The 24,173-nt window shown below is 41.8% G+C and overlaps 1 protein-coding gene across 6 annotated transcripts in view; it reads right to left on the bottom strand.

The window, feature by feature from the left end:
* Nucleotides 1-24,173, bottom strand: part of LOC149156206 (Chlorophyll A-B binding family protein) — a 501,816-nt gene that overhangs the window by 336,509 nt on the left and 141,134 nt on the right. For 5 of the 6 annotated variants that reach the window (XM_089437985.1, XM_089437984.1, XM_089437989.1 and 2 more), the window contains exon 3: nt 2,047-2,193. The exons of the other annotated variant lie outside the window; for it this stretch is intronic. In XM_089437985.1, coding sequence (XP_089294111.1) covers nt 2,047-2,193 — 147 coding nt within the window. The remainder of the gene's footprint in view (nt 1-2,046; nt 2,194-24,173) is intronic. 6 annotated transcript variants of the gene reach the window in all.

Raw genomic sequence — 24,173 nt, forward strand, 5'->3', positions numbered from 1 at the left:
AAGCATGGCTTGATCCGAAGACCAGATGATGTTGGTCATCCCCGGGATGACAAGGAAGGGCTTATGCTACCACTTGGACCCCCAATGCTCAAAACAAAGTGTTCCACATAGCCACCTTGGAGATCACATAGCGCACCCAGAACAAGGTTTTGACACATAGAGGCATTTTGAGGTATGACTTAAGGGCTTTTCCCTCAAGCATTGAGTTGATTATTATGATTGGACATCCATCTTAGCCATTCCATGCATTTTCGGAGCATTTATTGCCCAAAAAAGGGCATTATGTCATGCTAGAGGAGTGTTTTGACCCACAAGTGTGGGATCTTGTGGCTTATTTTTGTTATGTTGAGCTATTAAGTTGGCTTGTAACCGATCTTATTCATTTACACTTAAAATCAAACTCGTCATAGGAATTTTAGACTAACTATTATGCGTGATTGACCTCATATAGATAGAGGATCACTCATTTGTATTCTTTCATCATCACTCTTGGATTTTGGCTCCTTTAGATAGCTCAACTTAGCTTCGTGTAAACTCACTACTTGTGGAGATGTGATATTTATGGTGCTATTGCTATATGAGAATGATTTTTGTTTGGAGATGTATTTTTGGAATTGAAAGAAGGCTATTTAATGGAAGAATTGTAAGTTTTATTGCAGATTTGTATTGTTTTTTATGAAATAAATTATTACTAGGGTTTTCCTTGTTCCATGTCTAAATGCATAATATTTATGGAAAATCTTGGTTGATTATTACGTGTTAAATTTATCTTCCTTGAAATCCATAGGGGACCTTCTAGACAGCTTTCCCTATTTAATTTTCCCCTGCACAAAATGGTAGCTAGGTTTTGTACAAATGAAAACAAGACGTATTCCCCATTACTCCAAGCACCTATCCATTATCTCCTAAACTAGCCCTAAGGACTCCATCACCCAAGTAGGAATAGGCCTTGGCATCCTTGCCATTGGTCAAAAATCTTGAAAATGGAAAAAAATATTCTTTCTTTTACTTTCTAAAGCTTACCAAGGCAAGTCGTTAGGGAAAATTTATAGGGTTGAATTCAATTAGGGCATATCTAGATGAGCGTTGGAAGTAATAGGCCTTGATCTTAACCTTTTTTATCCATTTAACTCAAAATCTAGCGTTTTGCATGGTTAAATCTACTTTAGAAGGGTTGATATCATCATTCTCTAAGTAATTTGTGCAGAAACCATAACCCTAGGTAGGGCTTCAACTTAGGTCTTATTTTGAGGATTTTCCTTTCTCCTTTGTTGATGACATCTTTTGTAAATCCTTTCTTTGATGCATGTATGCCTAGAAATATCTTTATAGCTATAAACCTTGAAACACTAGGTCATATGCGTCATCCCTAGGATTGGTGTAGGATACGCATCTCCATTACAAAATTAATTGCGCATTCATCCATTAAACAATGTATTCACCTATCCTGTATCTATATCACCTTGAGCCATATAATATAGAATACCTTTAGGTGATCCATGGGAAGCCTCTCTTGTGGTGCAATTCTACTAAAGAGCAGGAGGAAGATTGTTGAGGTGACAGTGGCAATCTCCCATATCGTTGCCTTTGCCTTGTGAGACTTCTCACAAGGCCTGTTAGATTTTGAGGCCAACATGTCCTACCCTTGGGGACATGTCTCTCGATAACAAAATTTAAGATAAAACCTTCTCTATAATGACTTAAGTGATATTTAAAATTGTGTCTGCATAGATCTACTTGGAAATTAGAGGTGTGTTAGATGCATTCCCAACACTATTGCTTGTTATATTATTATAACTGACTACAATTCATAATAGCTAAATAAAAAATATATATCAAACATTGCACAAGGAAATAACTTTTTAGGCAACAAAACTAAAAGCCTTTCAATAGTACCCTGATGTTGAAATCATTAAGATGGTAATTATTAATTAATTAAGAATTGGGAGAATAAAGCAGTAAGCTTTTAAAAAGAGAAGACTTTTCATCCTTGTCTATTGATGTAGTTATTAACCTATGTAGATTAAAAGGAATCATACAACTTACTTGAAATTTTTATTGAAATCCATTGGGTCCTTGCTTAGTCCTGCTATGTCAAAGCCATAATCACCAGGTGCCTCTCCATCAAGATACTTTGGATAGTCATAAGGAATCATGCCAAGCCAACGAGGCCGATCTTTCCCATACCACACACTATAATAGAAAGGCAATGCACATAATCAGAGAATGTAGTTTGTCAATGAAGTACAAGAATCTTAGTTGAAACTAAGGTAAAGAGTACAACCTTGAAAAGAGAAGAGATTACTTCACAAGTATAGAATAATTTCAATGTCCATATAATGAAAGACCTAAAATTTATACTTTCCATTTCTTGTTTTAACTCTTTACAAGATCAAGAATCTAAAATGTTCAAGATTTATGGACACTTGTTGATCATTTGTGGACATTAATAATAATCTATTTCTTATCATCAAAGGTAGAACACCAACTTTGAAGCTCAAGTGGAGAACCTAATCAATACCTTGTGAATTCTACATAACGCACAAGTAAATAATATCTATAATTGAATGAGAAAACATATGTATATATTACATAACAACATAGAAATAAATAATATTTTTTATGGTAGATCCCCCTCCCTCACACAGATTCCTGAACAATTTCCTTGTGAAATTTTTAGCAAGTTTATGTTTCACTTCTACTATCTTGGTGTTCAATAAATCATATTCTCAACATAAAATAACTGGATATTGTTGATTTGGGGTAGCATCAAATGTGCTCTAGCCATGAAAAATGGTAGAGAGGCTAAAACACGAGGTCTCCACGACCCATAAATGGTTTGGGCAGATCCTACCCGATTTAGGAGATATTGGAGTTCCTAAGTCTAAACTTAGGAAAAATAAAATATTAATGGGTATTAATATAAAACTAGGTCAGAAGGTTCCAAAAGACATGGATCAAACCAAATCTAATCTTAGCCGTTGATTAGAGATGTAATCTCGGCTGTTGGAGGACCAACAGGAAAAGTATAAGAAGAGGCTTGAGGGTCAGTTGGAGAATACACTAAGGGAGACAAGTCAGTTCGATTTCTAGAGCGGGGTTTGCTGAGAAATTCGAACTAGTAGTCTGGATTACAGCAAGTGGTAGAGTGTACAGAAAAAAGAGGCAGGAACAACACCAAAATATCAGCGCAGATATTAGAGAGGCAGACGTAGAGCCTCTCAGGCAGATGCAGAGGCTATAGGACTACGCAGTGACTGGAGGGCCTGCATGGGTGACGCAGAGAGGCAGGCGCTGACACAGAGGGTCTGGGAGCTACAGAGGCCAGCGAGTCTGACGATGAATAGCTGATTAATAAAATCCTCCTCTGTTGCACTGGTTTTCCCGCATTGGGTTTTTTCAGGGACAATTGTCCAAAATATTTGTGTTGATGTGTTTGATTCTTGTGCATGTATTTGTTTCTGTATTATGATGTGATGTCTACAACATAATTTATTTTAATGTTTACTGAAGGTTTTTAGTAAATAACTTATTGGAAAATAAGTAGGCAAAATAAATTAGTTGTTGTAATGATAGAATTTTCACATGGTATCAGAGGAAGTAATCAGAGACAGGAAGGTAAAATCAATTATGGTTCAAGACCATGATGCAGAGGCATCTACGTCAGGAGACTCGCACAGATTTTCAGAAAATTGCACAAGAGACAGTAATTTCAATTTCTCTATGTTGGCTTCCAGATTAGAAGAAGAAGTTGCTTGTGTGACAAGCTCTGTATCATCAGAGGTATGGTATATAGACAGTGGAGCCTCTAGGCATATGACGGGAATCCGGGAATGTTTCTCAGATTATCAGGAGGAAAGGATGACTTTTCAGATCACCATGGGGAATAAGGCAAAGTGTACTCCAATAGGGAAGGGTACCATAGTTTTTCAAACAGAAACGGAAGAGCGGTTCCGTGCTACCAACGTGCTGCATGTACCAGGACTGGGGATGAACTTACTTTCTGTATCGCAACTTCAAGGCAAGGGCTATGACGTTTTCTTCATCAAGGAGAAAGTATACGTCAAACACCCGAGATGGAAAAAGAAAGTGCAGATCGGGAGCAGAAGTAACAGGTTGTACATATTACAACTAGAATCACCAATGGCACTGATAGGCAATCATGGAGACAAGGATTTGAACGAACTATGGCACAAAAAAATGGGACATTTGCACCATGGGGCTCTAAGAATTCTCGGGAAAACTGTAACAGGAGTTCCAGATCTTAGTACAGAACGAGATGATGTATGCAAAGGATGTGCGCTAGGAAAGTATGCCAAAGCGACATTTCCTAGAAGTAAAAACAGGGCCAAGAGTGTACTAGGATTGATACACTCAGATATATGCGGACCTATGTCCACTAAAGCTCTTAGTGGTCCCGAGTACTTCATCACCTTCATTGATGACCACTCGAGGAAAACTTGGATTTATTTTCTGAAAACCAAGGACGAGGTTTTCCGTCGATTCAAAGAGTTCAAGGCTTTGGTGGAGAACCTGACAGGGAAGAAAATAAGAGTTTTGCGCTCAGATAATGGTGGAGAGTATGTCGATAAGGACTTCATTGATTTTTGCATTGAGGAGGGCATCAGAATAGAGTGGACAGCTCCTTACAATCCGGATCAGAATGGAGTAGCAGAAAGAAAGAACAGGACTATCGTGGAAGCAGCTAGGGCCATGATGTATGATTAGGATATGCCAAAATTCTTGTGGGCAGAATCATGGAACACGACAGTCTGTGTTCAGAATAGAACTCCTCATTAGGCATTGGGCAAGATTACTCCAGAGAAAGTCTTCACAGGGAAGACACCTGAAGTCAGTCATTTCAGGATATTTGGGAGCTTAGCATATTGCCGCATACCTGAGGAAAAGAGGAAGAAGCTAGATCAAAATGCAGAGAAAGGATATCTAGTGGGATATACTGAGAACGCTAAAGCATATAGAATCTATCTTCCATGGAGCAGGAAGGTAGTAGTTCGACGAGATGTGAAGTTCATAGAGGATAGGGCCTTCAAAAAATCTCGAGAAATGCCTTCTGAGGAGCAGTCAAAATATGAGTTGTTGGTCAAACCACTTCAACCAACGGAAGTAAAGAATTCTTCCTCAGATCAAGAAGAATCACAGGAGGAGGAGGAGCTAACAGAAGCGCGTGCTACCGGAGGAAGAACGAGCAGGGAACATCGTCAGATTCTGTGAGATGCAAAGGATTTCATCAGTGCACCAAGAAACAATAAAAGGGAGTGAAAACAGCTGGATAGATATCAAGCATTAGTAGCTCAGGATGGAGAGCCTGCCAGTTTTCAAGAGGCTGCTGAACATTAGGTTTGGTTAGACGCGATGGTAGAGGAATACACTTCCATAATGGTGAATGATGTTTGGGAGGTAGTGTCGAGGCCTCATGACAGATCAGTGGTAGGTTCAAGATGGATCTACAAGATTAAATACATTGCAGACAGCAGTGTGGAAAAATAAAAAGCCAGGTTTGTGGCTAAGGGGTATGCTCAGAAGGAAGGAATTGACTACGAAGAGACCTTCGCCCCAGTAGCCAGGTAGACATCTATTAGAACCGTGATATTTCTTGCAGCACAAATGGGATGGGAGATTCATCAGATGGATGTCAAAATGGCATTCCTGAACACGGTGATAGAAGAGGAGGTATACATTGAACATCCAGAATGCTTTGAGACACATGAGAAGAAGTCTCATGTATGCAGATTGAAGAAAACCTTATATGGGTTGAAACAGGCACCTAGAGCATGGTATGGTCGAATTGATGGCTACTTGCAGAAGATGGGATTTCTCAAGAGTGACACAGATCCAAATCTCTACTACCTGGTTGTAGAGAATGAGCCTCTAATCCTAGTATTATATGTGGATGATCTCTTCCTGACAGGATCATCCAGGCTCATCGGGGACTGCAAGAAGAATCTAACCACAGAATTTGACATGAAGGATTTGGGACAAATGCATTATTTCCTGGAGTTGGAAGTTTGGCAGCAAAGGGAGAGATCTTCCTTGCACAAGGGAGATATGCTACATAAATTCTGAAGAGATTCAGGATGCAGGATTGTAGACCCATGGCTACTCCAATGATCACCAACTAGAAGAAAATTGATGCATCAAAAGAGAAGGATGTTGATCCCACCTTATACAGGCAGCTCATAGGGTCCCTGATGTATCTGGTCAATACTAGGCCAGACATTTGTTATGCTGTCAACACCCTCAGTCAATTCATGGTGGAACCAAAGAGGGCGCATTGGGCAACAGCCAAACATGTTCTCATATATATACAAGGAACAGTCGATTATGAACTCTTGTACACTAGGAGTAAGGATATCAGATTGAGTGGATTTACTAATGCAGATTGGGTTGGAAGTTCAGTGGATCGGAAAAGTACCTCTAGGTACTATTTCAACATTGGATCGGGAATGACCTCCTGGTGCAGTAGGAAACAGAAATTCATAGCTCTGAGCTCAGCTGAGGCAGAATATATGGCTGCAAGCACAGCTTCGTGTGAGGCCATATGGCTTAGAAAACTACTTGTGAACCTATTTAGAAGAAAGATGGAGGCGACCAGGATCATGTGTGATAATCAGAGTTGCATCAAGCTCTCTGAGAATCTAGTATTTCATGATCGGTCAAAGCATATTGATATTCGGTGTCACTTTGTCAGAGACTGTGTCCAACGAGGAGTTGTATAGTTGAGCTACACTCCTACAGGAGAACAGGTGGCAGACATCCTTACCAAGGCCCTTGGAAGAACAAAGTTTGATTATTTTAGGGAGAAGATGGGGATGATATAAGGTCCATTTCAGTAGCAGAAATGGGTATGATGTTGCAGTGCAATAGCAGTCAGCAGTAGCACGATGCAGCATGATGAGAAGAGGTTGCAGTGCAAATGCAGTGCTGGGAAGAAGGACCAGCAGCAGCACAGATGCAGAGGGAGCTACAGTGCAGATGCAGTGTTGGGAGAAAGGACCAGCAGTAGCACGGATGCAGAGGGAGTTGTCGTATGGATGCAGCAATGGCAGTGGCAAAGCCATGGGCAGCAGTACAGGATGCCACAGTGCAGAGGATGTTGGGCGGGGAGGCCTAACATCAGAACAAGTACCGGTGCCATATAATCAGAGTGATGCTCAGTGTGGAGTATTACTAGAGCAGTATCCTCGCTAAGAGGGAGTGTTGATTTGGGTAGCATCGGATGTGCTCTAGCCATGAAAATTGGTGGAGAGGCTAAAGCACATGAGATCTCCAAGACCCAGAAATGGTTTGGGCAGATCCTACCTGGTTTAGGAGATATTAAAATAATTAATATTTTTAATGGAGTTCCTAAGTCTAAACTTAGGAAAAATAAAATATTAATGGGTATTAATATAAAACTGGGTTAGAAGGTTCCAATAGACATGGATCAAGCCAAATCAAATCTTAGCCGTTGATTAGAGATGTAATCTCGGCCACTGAAGGACCAACAGGAAAAGTATAAGAAGAGGATTGAGGGTCAGTTGGAGAATACACTGAGGGAGACCAGTCAGTTCGAGTTCTGGAGTGGGGTTTGCTGAGAAATTCAAACTAGTGGTTTGGATTGCAGTAAGAGGTAGTGAGTACGGAACAGAGAGGCAGGAACAACACCAAAAGATCAGTGCAGAGATTAAAGAGGCAGACGCAGAGCCTCTCAGGCAGACACAGAGGCTGCAGGATTGCGCAGTCACTGGAGGGCCTATGTGGGTGACGCAAAGAGGCCCAGTGCTGACGCAGAGAGGCAGGAGCTGACGCAGAGGGTCTAGGAGCTGCGCAGAGGCCAGCGAGTTTGACACTGAGTCTATGGGAGGGTGCTGGAGCATTTATCTCTGTTGGGTAAGCCAGTTTGGCACAAGTTGTACTTAAGAATAGCTGATTAATAAAATCCTCCTCTGCTGCACTGGTTTTCCATCATTGGGTTTTTCCGGGGACAATTGTCCAAAATATCTGTGTTGATGTGTTTGATCTTGTGCATGTATTTGTTTCTGTATTATGGTGTGATGTTTGCAGCAGAATTTATTTTAATGTTGACTGAAAGGTTTTAGTAAATAACTTATTGGAAAATAAGTAGGTAAAATAAATCAGTTGTTGCAGTGATAGAATTTTCACAGATATTATGTTTACATTCTAAATATCCCTCAAGTGACTATGCCTGAATATTCTTCATGAATAGTTTTTTGGATATGAAAAAACAAAACATCGAAAATTTTATCATTTCCTCACAACAACATTGTACCAAATACCCATGCATAAAGTTTAATGTCCAAACAATTGTAATCACCAAACCATCCAATCCCACAACCACATGCAAATATTCTCCCTACAAGGTTTAGGGTTGTCATGAGTCTTACTCTCTGGAATATTAATCATCATACCTTTGTTAATTGGTAACAGGCCAAATAAATCTATTTTACATTGCAGAAAAATTAGTGTTTAGTGATTGTAGATGACATTATCTACCTTTTTAAAAACCTTGATGTAAGTAGCTTATTTGAGAAGAGTTTCAATAACAATATTGATGAGATACAACAATTTGAGGCTACTACATAATGATGACAAAAATGAGTAGGAACAAGCAATAGCAGTCTTGACACATTCCTATAATGTCTCCATTTTTAGATTCCTAAATCGTACAACTAGGATGGATTTCCAGGGTATGTGATGGTCTAGCCATAGGAGCGGGATTACATCATCAAGGATCCTAGAGGGGTTTCGAGGAGTTTTATGGGGTCCAGCGGCATTCACTTGGCATATTCCATGACTAAGGTCAGTGACGCAGAACTTGCTTTTGGTTTTGTTGCATTTTGATAATTCTCATAAAACAGGGTAATAGCTCATTGTATTGGAACACCTTAGTGTAATAGCTCGTTGGAACCGGAACGAGAAGATCTACAAGATGGGATGATGAGAAGTAACTTCCAGCGACCAAAGAAAGTATGGTGGGAGATTTACCATTTTCTTGAATTAAAAGTGACTTTAATTAATCACTTAATTAAATAAACAGAGGAGAAAATGATCAATTGAAGGAAAAAAGGCCAAAGTGAATTAAGTGAAATAAAATTAAATTAAAATTCACTTAGATGAAGTCAAGGGGGAGCTTCTAGAATAATATTAAAATAATCAAAATAAAATACTTATAGAAGAATGGGAATCTATCTATCGAGCATTTAAAAGGAGGAGGAGGAGATCATTTGGAACATCTTGGATTTGTGCATTTGTCTTTGGTGAGGTTTGGAGAACCTAGTTCTCAGCGTCAATAGCCCCAGGACAGAAACCCTTGGGTGATTCAACAAGTGTGGACGAAAACCCACCTCATCCCTTGGTGGATTCATTCAGAATTCACAAGAGCGCTTATTGGTTGCAGTTCTATTTTGGGAGGCCAGATCCAGTGTTGCAAGAGATATATGCTGATGCCAGATTCGGTTGGCAGATCTCATCCCAACGATCCTCCAGATTTGTAAAATTGGTTTTTATATTAATATAGATAAAATTGAGATTTGTTGCATGGGTTGATACTCTATTCTTTAGTTGTAGTTTATATTTCCTTGTTTGTCGTTTATTTATGGTTCAATCTGTGAAATTTGTTTATCAAATTTATGACTATTTTTCTTAAGTAAAGTCCCGAGAAAATTGTTAAAATTAATAATTGGGATATTACATTGGTATCAGAACATGATTTTGTCCAATTGTTGGTTAAAATCAAAGTGATGTCTGTTACCCACCAACAATGGTGACACCCATAGGAGAAATTCTCCTAGATTGTCTTCTGCCGGCAGCCAATAGCCCCTTGCAGCCACCAGATAGCTCGATATGCTAGCATCTCTGCCACCAGAGCCGGCCATTATGTGCCCTCACCTATCTGTTATGATCATATGTTTGAAGGTGGGATTTCCAACCCCAAAGGTATGGCTTTGATTATGTAGTTGGGTATTTTTACTTACTTATCAAGGACACTTCTGAGCAAGGATTAGTGGGGGGAATCGGTGAAAAAAATGGGTTTGGTTTGTACTCTTGTCCTTGTTGAACTATTGAACAGTGTAACTAGGTTCAGTCTTCATAATCACATGTGTAATCATGATTTTATGCAATTGATGTAATTAAGAAAAGAAATAAAATTATTTTGTAATGCTTGAGTCATGTGTTTCATGCTCAAGGAATTTTATTTTAGTTGAATCTCCCATTGTGAGCTATTAGGATTAGTCATCAAGTCATAAATTCTATTGAGTCAATGATATGTATTGAAGACCCATTTGGGCATGTTACACATTGTAAAAAGAGAAGTCATTTGTATCACAAACCCTCCAAGACCTTGTCACAAGCTCTCCCTCATGTCGGCCTTCAAAAGGGATGAAGATATTTCCAAAATGACAAGTCGGCCTACCCCATGGCGCAAGTAGGCATATTTCAAGGAACAAGATCTCTATATATGGCGTGAACTCGACCTCACTTAGCACAGATTTCGGTGAAGCAATCTGAAGCAAGAAAAAGGTGCGAAGATCACAAGAAGATCCATCTCATCCAACAAAGAAAGAAGGAAAGAAAGCTGAGTTATTTTTGGGTCTATTTAGGGCTAAATATCCCCACATGTGCGAAGGAAAGGAGTACCATCTGCTGCAGAAAAAGGTCGAAGGTATCACTGCTGTCCAAGAGGCCGAATCAATGAGAAAAATAAGCAATTTCACAAGCCGAATTGCAGAAGGAAGTCTCTCCATCCAAGCAAGGGGAAACAAGGGAAAAAATTGATCAAGATCCATCTCACATGCTGCAACTAGGGTTTTTGAAGAGGCCAAGTTTGCAGGTATGATCCAAGAAACCGAAATCTGAAGGATAGCCGAGAAGGAGGGAGAAGTAAGCAGGTTGACCATCGTTGACTCGAGGAAGAAGAGGATAAACAAGGAATCCTTGTGACTTGATCTTGGAGAGGTTAATAGGTCAAGGGTCTTGATCTTGGTCTTGGTACTCATCAATTGAAGTTTCTATAAGAAGAAGAATTCGTTTGGGTTTTCCTCTCAAGTTGGAGAGGTTTTGGCCCTGGCTGATCGCCTACATTCTATGTCTCTTGTCTCTTTATTGTTTATGCTATGGTAGTTGTTTGATGAAGAAGAACACTATAATAATCGAAGTAACGAATAAGATCCTAATCTAAAGAAGTAAAAAGCATTCACAAGCAGTGATCATTGATAGAGAAATCTCCTAATCCTAACGCCCTAGATTCCTCAACATGGTATCAGAGCTAAGGTGACAAATCAAGGAAAGGACATCTCATCAAAGGACACACAAGCACTCAAGGATCAAATCTCAAAGGATATCAAAGAAAAAGTCAAGATCTACAAAGAAGCGTCAAAACCCTAGATCGAAGAAGAAGTCTTGGGATCCTCAAAAGACCACAAAGACCCTACTCAAATTGAAGAGACCTACAAATCAAAGCATATTGAAGGCTATTCATCCGAGAGAAGCAAGATTAAGGACGTTGGCATCATCTTCAAAAGGTTCTAAGGCAATCTCCCTCTCATTGAAGCAAGGTCCTTACCATTGAAAAAGATCATCCAAGAAGCATCAGGACATCATCAAGAAGTCATTGATCATCATCAACAAGGACATCACCATCAAAGGATCTAAAGTGATCTCCCTCTTTGTGAAGTCACGAATCATTCTTGAAGAGAACTATCTTCATCAAGGAAAAGGTCTTTATTATCTATATCATCATCAAATTCAAGGAGGAAACAAGTGGAAGAAGCATCTTCACAAGTAAGTATATTTCTGTCTACATCTGAATCTATCAAAATGTCGTTTTGCAAGGAAAGAAACAAATTGGTTGGGGCTTCAAACTATCTTGCATGGAAGAAGAGGACAAATCTGAATCTCATTGAAAATGAGGTAATGGAACATGTCGAAGGCTCAAACACCAAACCATCGAAAGAAGATGTTCAAGCACTTGCAAAGTTTATGAAAGGGGAAGTCTCACAGAATCCATCAAGGATCCCCTCGTTCCATATGTATCTAAACTCAACACTTCAAAAGAAATATATGACAAATTGGTAGAGTTGTTTTCTGTAAGCACTACAAGAGAAGTTATCTCTCTAAGGCAAGAACTCTACAAGCTAAAGATATCAAAAGAAGAAGGGATAGCCTCATACTTCATGAGGATATCTAAGATAAAGGATCAACTTCAAGATTTGGGTGAAATAATGTCTGACAAGGAGATGACCATTGCAGTACTAAATGCACTACTAGAGGAATGGGGTAACTTTATTACAAGCATATATGGGAAGAAAGAAGCTACTCCATTCCAGGATCTATGGTCACTATGTAAGATCGAAGAAACCGGGTTGAAGGCAAAAACTGATGTAGGATCAAGTGAGAAAAATCAAGCATATGTTGCTATGGCGAAGAGAAAAGGAAAGTTTGGAAAATTTGGTCCTTCAAAAAAAAAAGCATGCTAAGATTCAATGCTATGGATGTCATGAATATGGGCATTACAAGAGAGATTGTCCTAAGCTCAAGAAGGACAATAACAAAGGAAGTAGGGAAGAAGCCCATATCACTGTAGAAGTGGAGGACGCTGAAAAGAAGAAGTCCAAGAAAGATGAAGTAAAAGATCTCTACTATGATTGAGATAGTCTTCCTCACCTAGTTCTTTTCAAGTTTCTGTTTTTCAAGTTTTCTGTTGTAAGATATGGCCATCATGAGTCACTAAGGAGCATGATGGGATGCATCATGGCATCATAGAAGCATTAAAAGCAAGAGCTCGTGAAATCATCATAGAGAAGCATGAAAGATATGGCAATCACCTTTGAAAGGATATAGCTCTTTGTAACCTCATGAGAAGCATAAGTGGTACTTATGGAGAAGGAAAAGGTCATCTAGTATAAATCTCATCATATATTAGTCAAAAGGAAACATTTGCTGGATGAGGATATGCAAGATCCTCTATTGGAATCTTCATTGGAAGATTCACCGTTTAAAAGGAAGCAAGGGTTTCATCAAGAATTCCAACTTGTGGGAATTCATGGGATGATGGTATGATGTCAAAAGAAGTAAAGAAGATCAAGGAATTGAAGATCTTTCAATCAAGGAAGTTGTTGAAGATAGTCTAAGATGACATAAAAGAAAATGAGGTATGTATGCTTGCATTTGATAAACTAGAATCATGTCACAGGGTTGCAAGTAACATGAATAAATGCTCTATCTCGAGAGCATGATCAAAAGAAAGGATCTCCTCCTTTGAAAGGATGCAGGAAGGCATGGGTCACACATTGTCTAGATGAAATCAACATAATATGTCCTCATATGAAATATGAGGTGGTTGACAAAATTGGAGGAACTATGATTGAAAGTTCTTGGAAAAGAAATGTGTGAAGAAAGAAAGGAAGAGATCATGAAATATGCAACTATGGAAGAGGCAATCAACATCCAAGAACCGAAAGATTTGACTATGATATCTCCACGAAAGATATGAAGACTCTGATGAAGTCTGGAAAAGAATAGACCCTTGAAAATATATATATCTTTTGGAGATGTGTCAATATGTGTACTAGATGTTGATGCAAACAGAAAGATGTCATGATGAAAGACCATCACAAAGGTAATTTTGATTTAATGTTCATTCCTTATTTTTAAATGATATCTGGATGGGCTTATGCATGGCTGCCAACGGAAGAACTGTGGATGTCTTCCAAAACTGATGCCCATTTAGCAGGATGAAAGATCCTTAAGGAAACATGGCATAAAGAAGGGCAGCATAGCATGAAGAAAAACTAGATATGGACTAATGGATCACTTTTTGATGAAAGAAATGACATGATTGACTCATGAATGAAAGTGATGGATGGTCTGTGCCTGTTGAGAGATTAAATTGGTGAATTAATCTCCTAATATTTATATGTCAATCCGGGCTCGTAAGCACAAGTTGTCTTGCGCTTTCTTTGTTCAGTTCTAGATTAAAGTTTTAACATTTCCTTATAATGATCAGCGAGGTAATAAACACACTAATGCTTTCAAACTTAAAGGAAATCAAACATCTAGCTGTCATAAGCAAACCCAACAATCAAATTTAATCTAAAGACTTCAAAAATCTTTACACACTTAACCTAGGATTGAAATCTGAACTTAACAGGCTATTGGACTCTTCACCACTAATTTCAAGTGATGAGAATGAATACCTAGTCACACAAGACTTAATCAATAAAAACACTCAAATTCTGGTTCTAATTCCTACAGTCCATACTCAAAAGAAATAAATATTCACTACTTGTAATAGCAATCTAATCTAGCTTAAACAATCAATCTGTAGTATGTACTCAATGATTTGGTTACTCTACTAGCTCATCACACCAAAGATCTTGAAGTTAAGTACTACGCTGGACACTCTATTTCACTCTTGACTTACCAACTTGATTTTGTATTCTCAATCCAGACTACATCCAGGTCCTTAATTGATCATAGTAATGAGAGTGATTTCAAGCATTAATTCTACTTAAACATGGCAATCAAACAAATAACTCTGAGAAACTGTACTCTAAATCACCCTACACTCGTATTAATCTCCAAACGGTGAGTAACCCTATTCAAAATCAATGCTCTGCTATTGAAATCCAATCAGGCATTTAAGCTGTGGAAAATTCAACCAACTAATCAAACGAGACAGAGGAATCAATAGTCCAAACAAAACTAAAGAAATTGCTTTAACACTAACAAACAAAACAGGGGAATCAATAGTCAAAACGAAACTAATGAAATTGCCTTAACAACTAACAAACGAAATAGGGGAATCAATCATCCAAACGAGACTAATAAAACTACTTTAACAACTAACACACGAAACACTCTGTTGCATTCTGAGGTTAATCCACAAAGTCTACTTATCGTCCAAGAAGTATATTTGACAAATAAAACTAGTTGAAACTATAACAATCACTCAAATCAACACTCTGAACACAGTGCTCCTATTGTACACCTTTATGCAAATAAGCTAACATCAACCCAATCAACTTAAATTAAACCAAGCTCACACCAATGTAATATCCCTTATCAAGGGTATTCCTCAAACACAAGCAAACTCCAACCAGAGATGGACTGGGAGGGCGTTTACCAGATATGTCGCCTCTGAAAAGAGGACGAGATCTGGAGGCTACCTGGCCCTTTCCAGAGTCTGTCTAAGAGTATAGGAGAAAAACACACAAGTGGTATAGAGATAAAAATAACAGTAGTGCAACATACAATAATGTATACATGGAATATAAGCAGATACTCGAGAAATGCTAAGCCATTTTATTATACTAAGTAATGGAAATAGTACAAGAAGTGATCAGAAAGATAGCACCTCGACTTGCACAAGGCAAGTGAAGAAATACACTCATAATGGTAAGGAAATGGCCTATCTTTGAACTGCGTCCAAGCTGCCAGAGAACTGTTGTGCTGCTGCTACTGCTAGAATCAAGTGAGGATTTGGGGTTGTTCCCCTCCTCAGAAAATGCTAAAACTATGGAATCAGCCTCTGCTCAAAAAACCCAGAAAAGCCCAAAAAGTTTTTCTCAAATAGCTGACCCCCGAAAATCACCCCCTTGAGGATCTACGCTATCCCTCAAGGCTCTGCGCTGCCCTTGAAGAGAATCCTCCAAAACTCTACCCGAGACTCTGCCAAAATCCTCCAATATGCAAGGGTTGATCCCTTGCTCAGTCTCCAAGCCCAAATCCTCCACATAAACCCAATCCAGAGCTCCTACCAAAAGAGACTACGTCCTCCCCTCTCAAGACTGCGCAGTCATCAAAATGCCTAGTTCCTCCTCAACTCCAGAGATTGCTCCTCCTGCAAAATACTGATGAAGCTACCTTGCCCGAGCAGGCACTCGAAGTCCCCCGGGGCTAAGGGTGAGATCTCAAAACGGAGACACTCGATGCACTAAATAGTGCTGTAGACAAGCTAAACAGCCAGCGTGCTCTAAGTCGAAGTGACTAGCTCAAATACAACATAATCCGATGCCCAAATGAGGAGGCTCCTCTCTCCTTTATAGTGTTGGCCTCTCTCAAAACCCTAAGGCCCACCTCCTCCAACGTAGCCTCTCTCTTGCCACGTGCTCCTTCTCCATCTGCGCAGTCCCTCCAAGTGTCTGCGTGGGCCCCCTTCTCTACGTGGTCCCTTGGCCCCCTTGGCTCCCCTTTTAAGTTACAACATTGTGCTACTAGGGAGTGACTTTATTCAAAAAGTGAGTTATGTCCCCCTTTCCTCACCTTTTTATTTATAAATAACTATAGAAGGCAAAATTGAGCAAAATTGAATATTCCAATTAGCCATGGCTAATTAGGAATATTACAGTCTCCCTCGGAAAAATGTTGCTTGTCCTCAAGCAACTGAAGTGATGGATGCTGCAAAATTTTCTCACTCTCCCAAGTGGCATCCTCATCCGGTAAATTCTTCCACCTCACCAAGAATTCCCGGACCATCCTGCTCCGTAGCTGCCTCTCCCTAGTATCAATAATAGCCTCTGGCTGCAACACCAAATGCCCCTCATCATCCGTGGGTGGTAGCTCATTTGTCACTGTCACCTGCTGCCCCAATGCCTTCTTCAGGCATGATACATGAAAAACGTTATGAATCTTGCTGCCTTGGGGCAGCTCCAATTCATACGCAACCTGTCCAATCCTGCGTGTTACCCTGTATGGTCCATTAAAGCGAGGCTTGAGCTTATCAGCTCCCTTCTGCTTCAATGACGACTGTCGGTATGGTTGTAATCGTAGGTAGACCAAGTCCCCTACCTCAAACTATCTCTCCACCCAACCCTTGTCAGCATACAGCTTCTGCTAGTTCTGCGCTGTAGCCATATTATCCTTGAGAGCTCAGAGGATATCCTGACTCTCTTGGATCCAAATCTTGGCTGTCAGAGCCTTGCTAGCACCAAACATCACGTCAGCAAAAGATAAAGGATGATATCCATACAAAGCATAGAACGGTGACATACCAATGGACATGTGATGTGTGGTGTTGTAGCAGTACTCCCCCAGATGAAGCCACTTCAGCCATGCTCGCTGCTGCCCACTGACATAGTTACGCAAGTAACCCTCCACCCACTTGTTAACTATCTCTGTCTGCCCATCTGTCTGTGGGTGATAACTGGTACTCGGTGTCAACTCTGCCCCTACTAACCGGAAAAGCTCCTGCCAAAACCCGCCCATGAAACGGCTGTCCCTGTCACTGATGATGGTCTTAGGAAGACCATGTAGCCTGAAGACCTCTCTGAAGAACAGCTCGGCCACCTGCGCTGCTGTGTAGTGTGCAGATATGGCGAAAAAGTGTGCGTACTTTGTCAGTCGATCAACGACGACAAAGATACAGTCCTTGCCCTGTACCACGGGCAACCCTGTGATGAAGTCCATCGAAATACTCTCCCATTTCCCCTCCGGAATGGGAAGAGGTTGCAATAATCCTGCGAGATGGCTCATCTCCCCCTTGTTCCTCTGGCAAATATCGCACTCCCAGATATGCTGGAGTATGTCCTCCTTGAGGCCCTTCCATGAGAACCTCTCTCTAATGGCCCTGTAGGTTTTGGTAAACCCCTGATGGCCGGCCAATGGTGAATCATGTGATGCCTGAAGTATCTCCTTCTTGAGTTGAGATCCCTCAGTCAAGAAGATTTGGTCCCTATAGTAAATGATTTCATCGATTACCATGTACCTGTCATCCGCCACCTGCCCATCCAAAACCTCACATGCAAATCTGTCCTTGGAGTACTCTACTAAGAGTCGAGCCCTCCAGTGTGTGTCCAAGCTCACAAGAGACAACGTGGTTGGTCTACGTGAAAGGGCATCTGCTACCACATTGTTCTTACCCTTGACATACTCAATGTCAAAGTCATACGCTTGGATCTTACTGATCCACTTCTGCTGCCTGTCCTGTCACTGTTTCTACTCCAAAAAAAACCTGAGGCTGTTGTGATTAGTCCTCACCCTGAACCTGTTACCCACTAAATACTGCCAGTATTCGGCCAATGCATGCATAATGGCCAGCATCTCCTTGTCGTATATAGAATACAACCTCTCATGCCGAAGGAGCTTCTGGCTCTCAAAGGCTATAGGGTGACCTCCTTGCATCAACACTGCGCCAATCCCCTCTCCCAACGCATCACTCCAAAACAAATGGCTGCGAAAAATCCGGCAATGCAAGCACTGGGCAGCTGCTCATAACCTCCTTGAGCCTATCAAAGGCTCGCTGCGTTGTATCTGACCAACTGAATGCCCCCTTCCTTGTCAGATCTGTCAGGGGTGCAGCAAGCTGTGAGAAACTCTTGACGAACTTCCGGTAGTAAGTACAAATGCCAATGAATCCCCGAAGTTCTGTCACGTTCCTCGGCTCCGGCCAATCTCTAATGGCCCTAATCTTCTCCTCGTGGACTCTCACTCCATCCACCCCTATGATGTGTCCCAAGTACAACATCTCCGTCAACCCAAACTCACACTTGGAGAGCTTGGCATAGAACTGCTACTCCTCCAAGATGCGCAACACTGTCTCAATGTGCTGGAGATGCTCCTCCCAAGTCCTGTTGTAAATGAGAATATCATCAAAGAACACCAACACAAACTTCCTTAAGTGACTGCGGAAGATGTGATTCATGCAGGACTGGAATGTAGTTGGGGCGTTGGTTAGCCCGAAGGGCATCACCAAAAACTCAAAGTGCCCATAGTGACACCTGAAGGCGGTCTTGGGAATGTCCTGCTCCCTCACGCGAATCTGATGGTACCCAGATCTCAAATCAATCTTTGAGAAGAACCGTGCTCCTCTCAACCAATCCATCAACTCATCGATCCTTGGTATGGGGTACCTGTTCTTCAGGGTCTTCTTGTTCAGGGCCCTGTATTCAATGCACATCCTCAATGTGCCGTCCTTCTTCTTCACCAACACCACCGAAGAAGCAAAAGGACTCGTGCTCGGCCGAATGTGCCCAAGAGCCAGCAACTCCTGAATGGTCCGCTCAATCTCATCCCGATAGGCCTTTGGATGCCTATAGGGGGTAGTAATCACTACCTGTATGCCCTGCTCAAGCTCAATGGTGTGCTCAAACCCCCAGTCCGATGGCTATCCTAGCAGAATCTCCCCAAACGTTGTGGCATACTGGTCAAGGATGGACTATATCTCTGGGTGCACTGTCTGCCCTGTAGTCCCTGCCTCTGATGCACGCAGCTCCACTACCCACTCTACGTCTCCCTTCCAGAAGACTGCCTCCATCCGATGAGCCGAAACAGTCTGAGGCGGATATGTGTGCTGTCCCCGTATCTTCTCATGCCTCCCTATCTTCTCATCATTCCACTCCATCTCTCATCATTCCACTCCATCTCTAGGGCCTTCCAATCTGTCGTGACCTTCCCTAGAGTGATAAGCCACTGAACACCCAGTACCATGTTGGTGTCCAGAATATTGACCACGAAAAAGTGGTCAGTCAGTGTGTAGGTGCCCATCGTCACTGATAACTCTGGGACATAACAAGCACACATCATGGTCTGATCTCCTAGGACCAAAACCGAAAAGCCATCGAAGCTCTCTGTCTGTATACCTCTTCGCTCAACCATCTGTGCATCGATGAAGTTGTGGGTTGCCCCACAGTCAACCAAAATTTATACTCGTTGGCCACGTACCGTCCCCCGTACGTGCAGCGTCAAATACTTGGGAACTCCTTGCAATGTTGCAAGGGCCCCTCCGGTTGGTGCAAAAGCTACACCACCTGTTGCTGGTGGTGGAGGTGGCAAAGGATCTTGCGCCGCATGACTATCTCCTACTTCCACATCATCCTCCTCATCCTCTTCCCTGCTACTCTTGGAGAAGACCTCAATAAAATGTGCTTTGCCAACAGCACATCTATGTCCCGTTGCCCACGGCTCCTGACAGGTAAAGCAAAACCGCTTCTTCTTCAGCTCCCTCCTGGCATCATCATCAATTTGTGCTCGTCCTAGATTCCCCTTTGGAGGCGGAATCCTCACATCCTTCCCCTTAGGCTGGAAAGCCTGTCTCTGGGGGTGAAATGTCCGGGTCCTGGGTAAGGCATCCTGTAAGTCCCGGGTCCTGCTAATAGCATCCTGGAGTGTGGCTGGTCTAGTGGATCTGACTAGACCCCGAAGTGGCTCTGCTAACCCCTCAACAAACATGTAGATCCTCCGTGCCGCGGATAGATCTGGCACCATCACTGAAACCCTCAAGAAGTCTGCAATGTAGGTCTTTGGGTTCCCAGTCTATTTGAGCCTCGTCAGCTCAACAAAGTGTTGTTCCGAATCCCCCCGGTCAAACCTCTCTATCAGTCTCCTAGTGAACTCGGCATATGTCGTCACTGTGGAGTGTCCGAGTGTAACCATCCCATGGAACCACCAGTCCTGGGCCTCACCATCCAAATGTAATGCCGCCACCTTGATGGCCTCTATCTCCGACATCCGGTTAAGCTGGAAATAGATGTCCAGCTTCTCCACCCTAGACTTTGCCAAACTGTTTGATGAGCCATCAAACGTAGGCAAGTGGAACCAACTAGCTATGCGGTGGGTGTCTCCATCATGATAATGCCGGTATCCTTTGTGATGGTCGTGGGGTCTACTATCTCGCTGGAGCTGAACAAAGTCTCTGAATGAGAGAGCATCCCTGAACTCCTGCCCATAGGCTTGGTACTCTGCAGAATAATCACCCATATGACCGGGCTCTGCCTCCTGCTGGGCTCCGGCCCCCGTGTCTGCTCCTAGGAAAGTGGGCATGGTAGAGCATGTAGGGGCATGTGAGGCCATCTGCTGAGTAGTATCATGCTGAGTGGCACCCTGCTCTAGCAAATGGTGGGATGTACCCGATCCCTCACCAACCTGGAAAACCCGTGGGTTCTCATGCTGTCTAGCCTCCATCGTCGTGAATCTCTGCCCCATCACCTCGATCTGCCTCGACAGATCCTACACTGATTTGAGGAGCATGTCTGCAAATCTCTTTCCGTCCTCATCTGCCATTGGATCCTCTTGCTCTGCATCCACCACAGGCTCCTTTGTTCTGTGTCCGCCACCCGAACACAGTCTCCCTCTCCATAGTTGTTCTCCAACCTACGCTCAATATCCCTGTATTTCCTACCTCTATAACATATGTAGGGCTTCTCCCTCGGTGTCATAGACTGCTAGCTCCACAGGCTGAGCCAGATCTAAGCTCTGATACCACTGTAATGTCCCTTATCAGGGGTATTTCTCAAACACAAGAAAACTCCAACCAGAGATGGACTGGGAGGGCGTTTACCAGATATGTTGCCTCTGAAAAGAGGACGAGATCTAGAGGCTACCTAGCCCTTTCCAGACTGTATAGGAGAAAAACACACAAGTGGTATAGAGATAAAAATAACAGTAGTGCAACATACGATAATGTATACATGGAATATAAGCAGATACTCGAGAAATGCTAAGCCATTTTATTATACTAAGTAATGGAAAGAGTACAAGAGGTGATCAGAAAGATAGCACCTCGACTTGCACAAGGCAAGTGAAGAAATACACTCAGAATGGTAAGGAAATGGCCTATCTCTGAACTGCGTCCAAGCTGCCAGAGAACTGTTGTGCTGCGGCTACTGCTGGAATGAAGTGACGATTTGGGGTTGTTCCCCTCCTCAGAAAATGTTGAAACTCTGGAATCAGCCTCTACTTAGAAAACCCAGAAAAGCCTAGAAAGCTTTTCTAAAATAGATGACCCCCAAAAATCACCACCTTGAGGATCTACGCTATCCCTCAAGGCACTGCGCTGCCCCTAAAGAGAATCCTCCAAAACTCTACCCGAGACTCTGCCAAAATCCTCCAATATGCAAGGGTTGATCCCTTGCTCAATCTCCAAGCTCAAATCCTCCACAAAAACCCAACCCGAAGCTCCTACCGAAAGAGATTGCGTCCTCCCCTCTCAAGACTGCGCAGTCATCAAAATGCTCAGTTCCTCCTCAACTCCAAAGATCGCTCCTCCTGCAAAATACTGATGAAACTACCTTGCCCGAGCAGGCACTCGAAGTCCCCTGGGGCTAAGGGTGAGATCTCCGAACGGAGACACTCGATGCACTAAACAGTGCTGTAGACAGGCTAAACAGCCAGCGTGCTCTAAGTCGAAGTGACTAGCTCAAATACAACATAATCCGATGCCCAAATGAGGAGGCTCCTCTCTCCTTTATAGCGTTGGCCTCTCTCAAAACCCTAAGGCCCACCTCCTCCAACGTAGCCTCTCTTGCCACATGCTCCTTCTCCATTTGCGTAGTCCCTCCAAGTGTCTGCGTGGGCCCCCTTCTCTACGTGGTCCCTTGGCCCCCTTGGCTCCCCTTTTAAGTTACAACGTTGTGCTACTAGGGAGTGACTTTATTCAAAAAGTGAGTTATGTCCCCCTTTCCTCACCTTTTTATTTATAAATAACTATAGAAGGCAAAATTGAGCAAAATCGAATATTCCAATTAGCCATGGCTAATTAGGAATATTACAACCAATCACATTATTCAAACAATTAATCTAGAACAAATGCTTCCTATGTCACATACACCTACAGAAACAATCCAATAGAGAGTCAATCAATTCAGTGACTAAAGGAAACAAGAGAACGTTTCGAAATTGTCTGATCTCCATCTAACTTAACTCAAATTCCATTCATCTCTGGTCTCTAAATATGTTGTTCACTTTAAGTATTTGAAAATAGTTTCTGCGCTGCCAATAGATAAACTAAATCTTCACAATCATTACATGATAATGCAATTCGATAAAACTTCATGTACATCTATGACAATCACAGTTCAATACAATGCGTAAGGTTCATGAACAGAGTAAGTCTTTGTCCAAAAGCAAAAACGATGATTTACACTAGATATTTAGATTCAGATTGCCGAAGCAACGAGGTTTAAAAACATCATAACATTAGCTTAATGCAATCGATCGAAACTTGAGAAAACTTTCCACACAGCAGGCAAACTAACAATTAAGTGCAAATAACTGAAGAATTGACTATGTCTACCACACAGAGATACTACTAAGCAATATTACAAAGCTAAACCTAGATGGGTGGGCTCGGCCACACTTGGGAGCTAGTTAACTTACAGCAAGTAAGAGATTTTGATCACGATCAACTCGTCATCCACAGCAAATCATCAAACGATTAACTCCAACTTAATGCAAGACCATTGTGGACATATTTGATTCAAAAATAATAAGTCAAGGGATACATAGTAGCAATTTCAACTTCTGTTCGCTAGCTCTAATGTATTACATCGCAGCCTTTTATAGGCATTTAACTAAGTAAAACAAACTAACTATGGATAGTGAATCATAACAGCCGAGCTAATCTATTCCTTTAGATCAGATGGCTTTGAACAACCTGTCCAAATTAGTTTAACAACCTTCAACTGACCCTAATCTTGGTGTCTACTCCATACAGAGAGGAAAACAAGGATCTTTGCTAGAATCAAACATATTCAAGCATGGTTGGACGCAGCTTACCATCTAGAAGCATACAGCCTCTTATCTCCTGCGCTATTAGGTACCGAACTCCAAGATGGCTCTTGAGTACAAAAGTGGGGAACCATGGTTCAATGTCTGCGTTCTCCTACTATCATCCTGCACATTTGCTAAAATGTCTACACTCCGACCATAGTAATTAGTTAGTTTAGGGATTAGCTACTCATATCTACTTAAATTCACTAATAAAGAGCAAAAGGTTATCATAAAAGACTTTACCTCATAATGAAGATTAGGACAGTGATTAAGACAAGAAGAATGGCAGGTGAGTAGGTTTAGGGGTGCCAAAAAGGTCAAAATAGGGATGGAAAAAAGTAGTTGTGTGAACAAAATGAGGGATCAACAGTGCCCTACAAAGTAGTCCCAAAAGATGTAGACTCTATGACAAAGAAGAAATTCATGACATCAAAGGAAGGAGTACTACAAGCTTCTTGTTATCCCATAATCGCCACCTAAAGATTTGTTGGAAGCAAGTCCTTGGTCAAAAGGGAGCTTGGGTACATTCCTTTTATAGGAATGGGTACATTCCTTCAGTGAAATGGGTATGTCCACCCTGAGTTGAGAGGGAGAGATAGACACATCATTCTTATCTTGACTTGGGAAGACAGAATGGAGGATTGGGTAAACACATGGCATCTGATGCT

The sequence above is a fragment of the Pinus tabuliformis genome, chromosome 9 (genome assembly GCF_031772625.1).
Source record: "Pinus tabuliformis cultivar Carrire ecotype Pingquan chromosome 9, CPIR1, whole genome shotgun sequence".
Lineage (NCBI taxonomy): Eukaryota > Viridiplantae > Streptophyta > Pinopsida > Pinales > Pinaceae > Pinus > Pinus tabuliformis.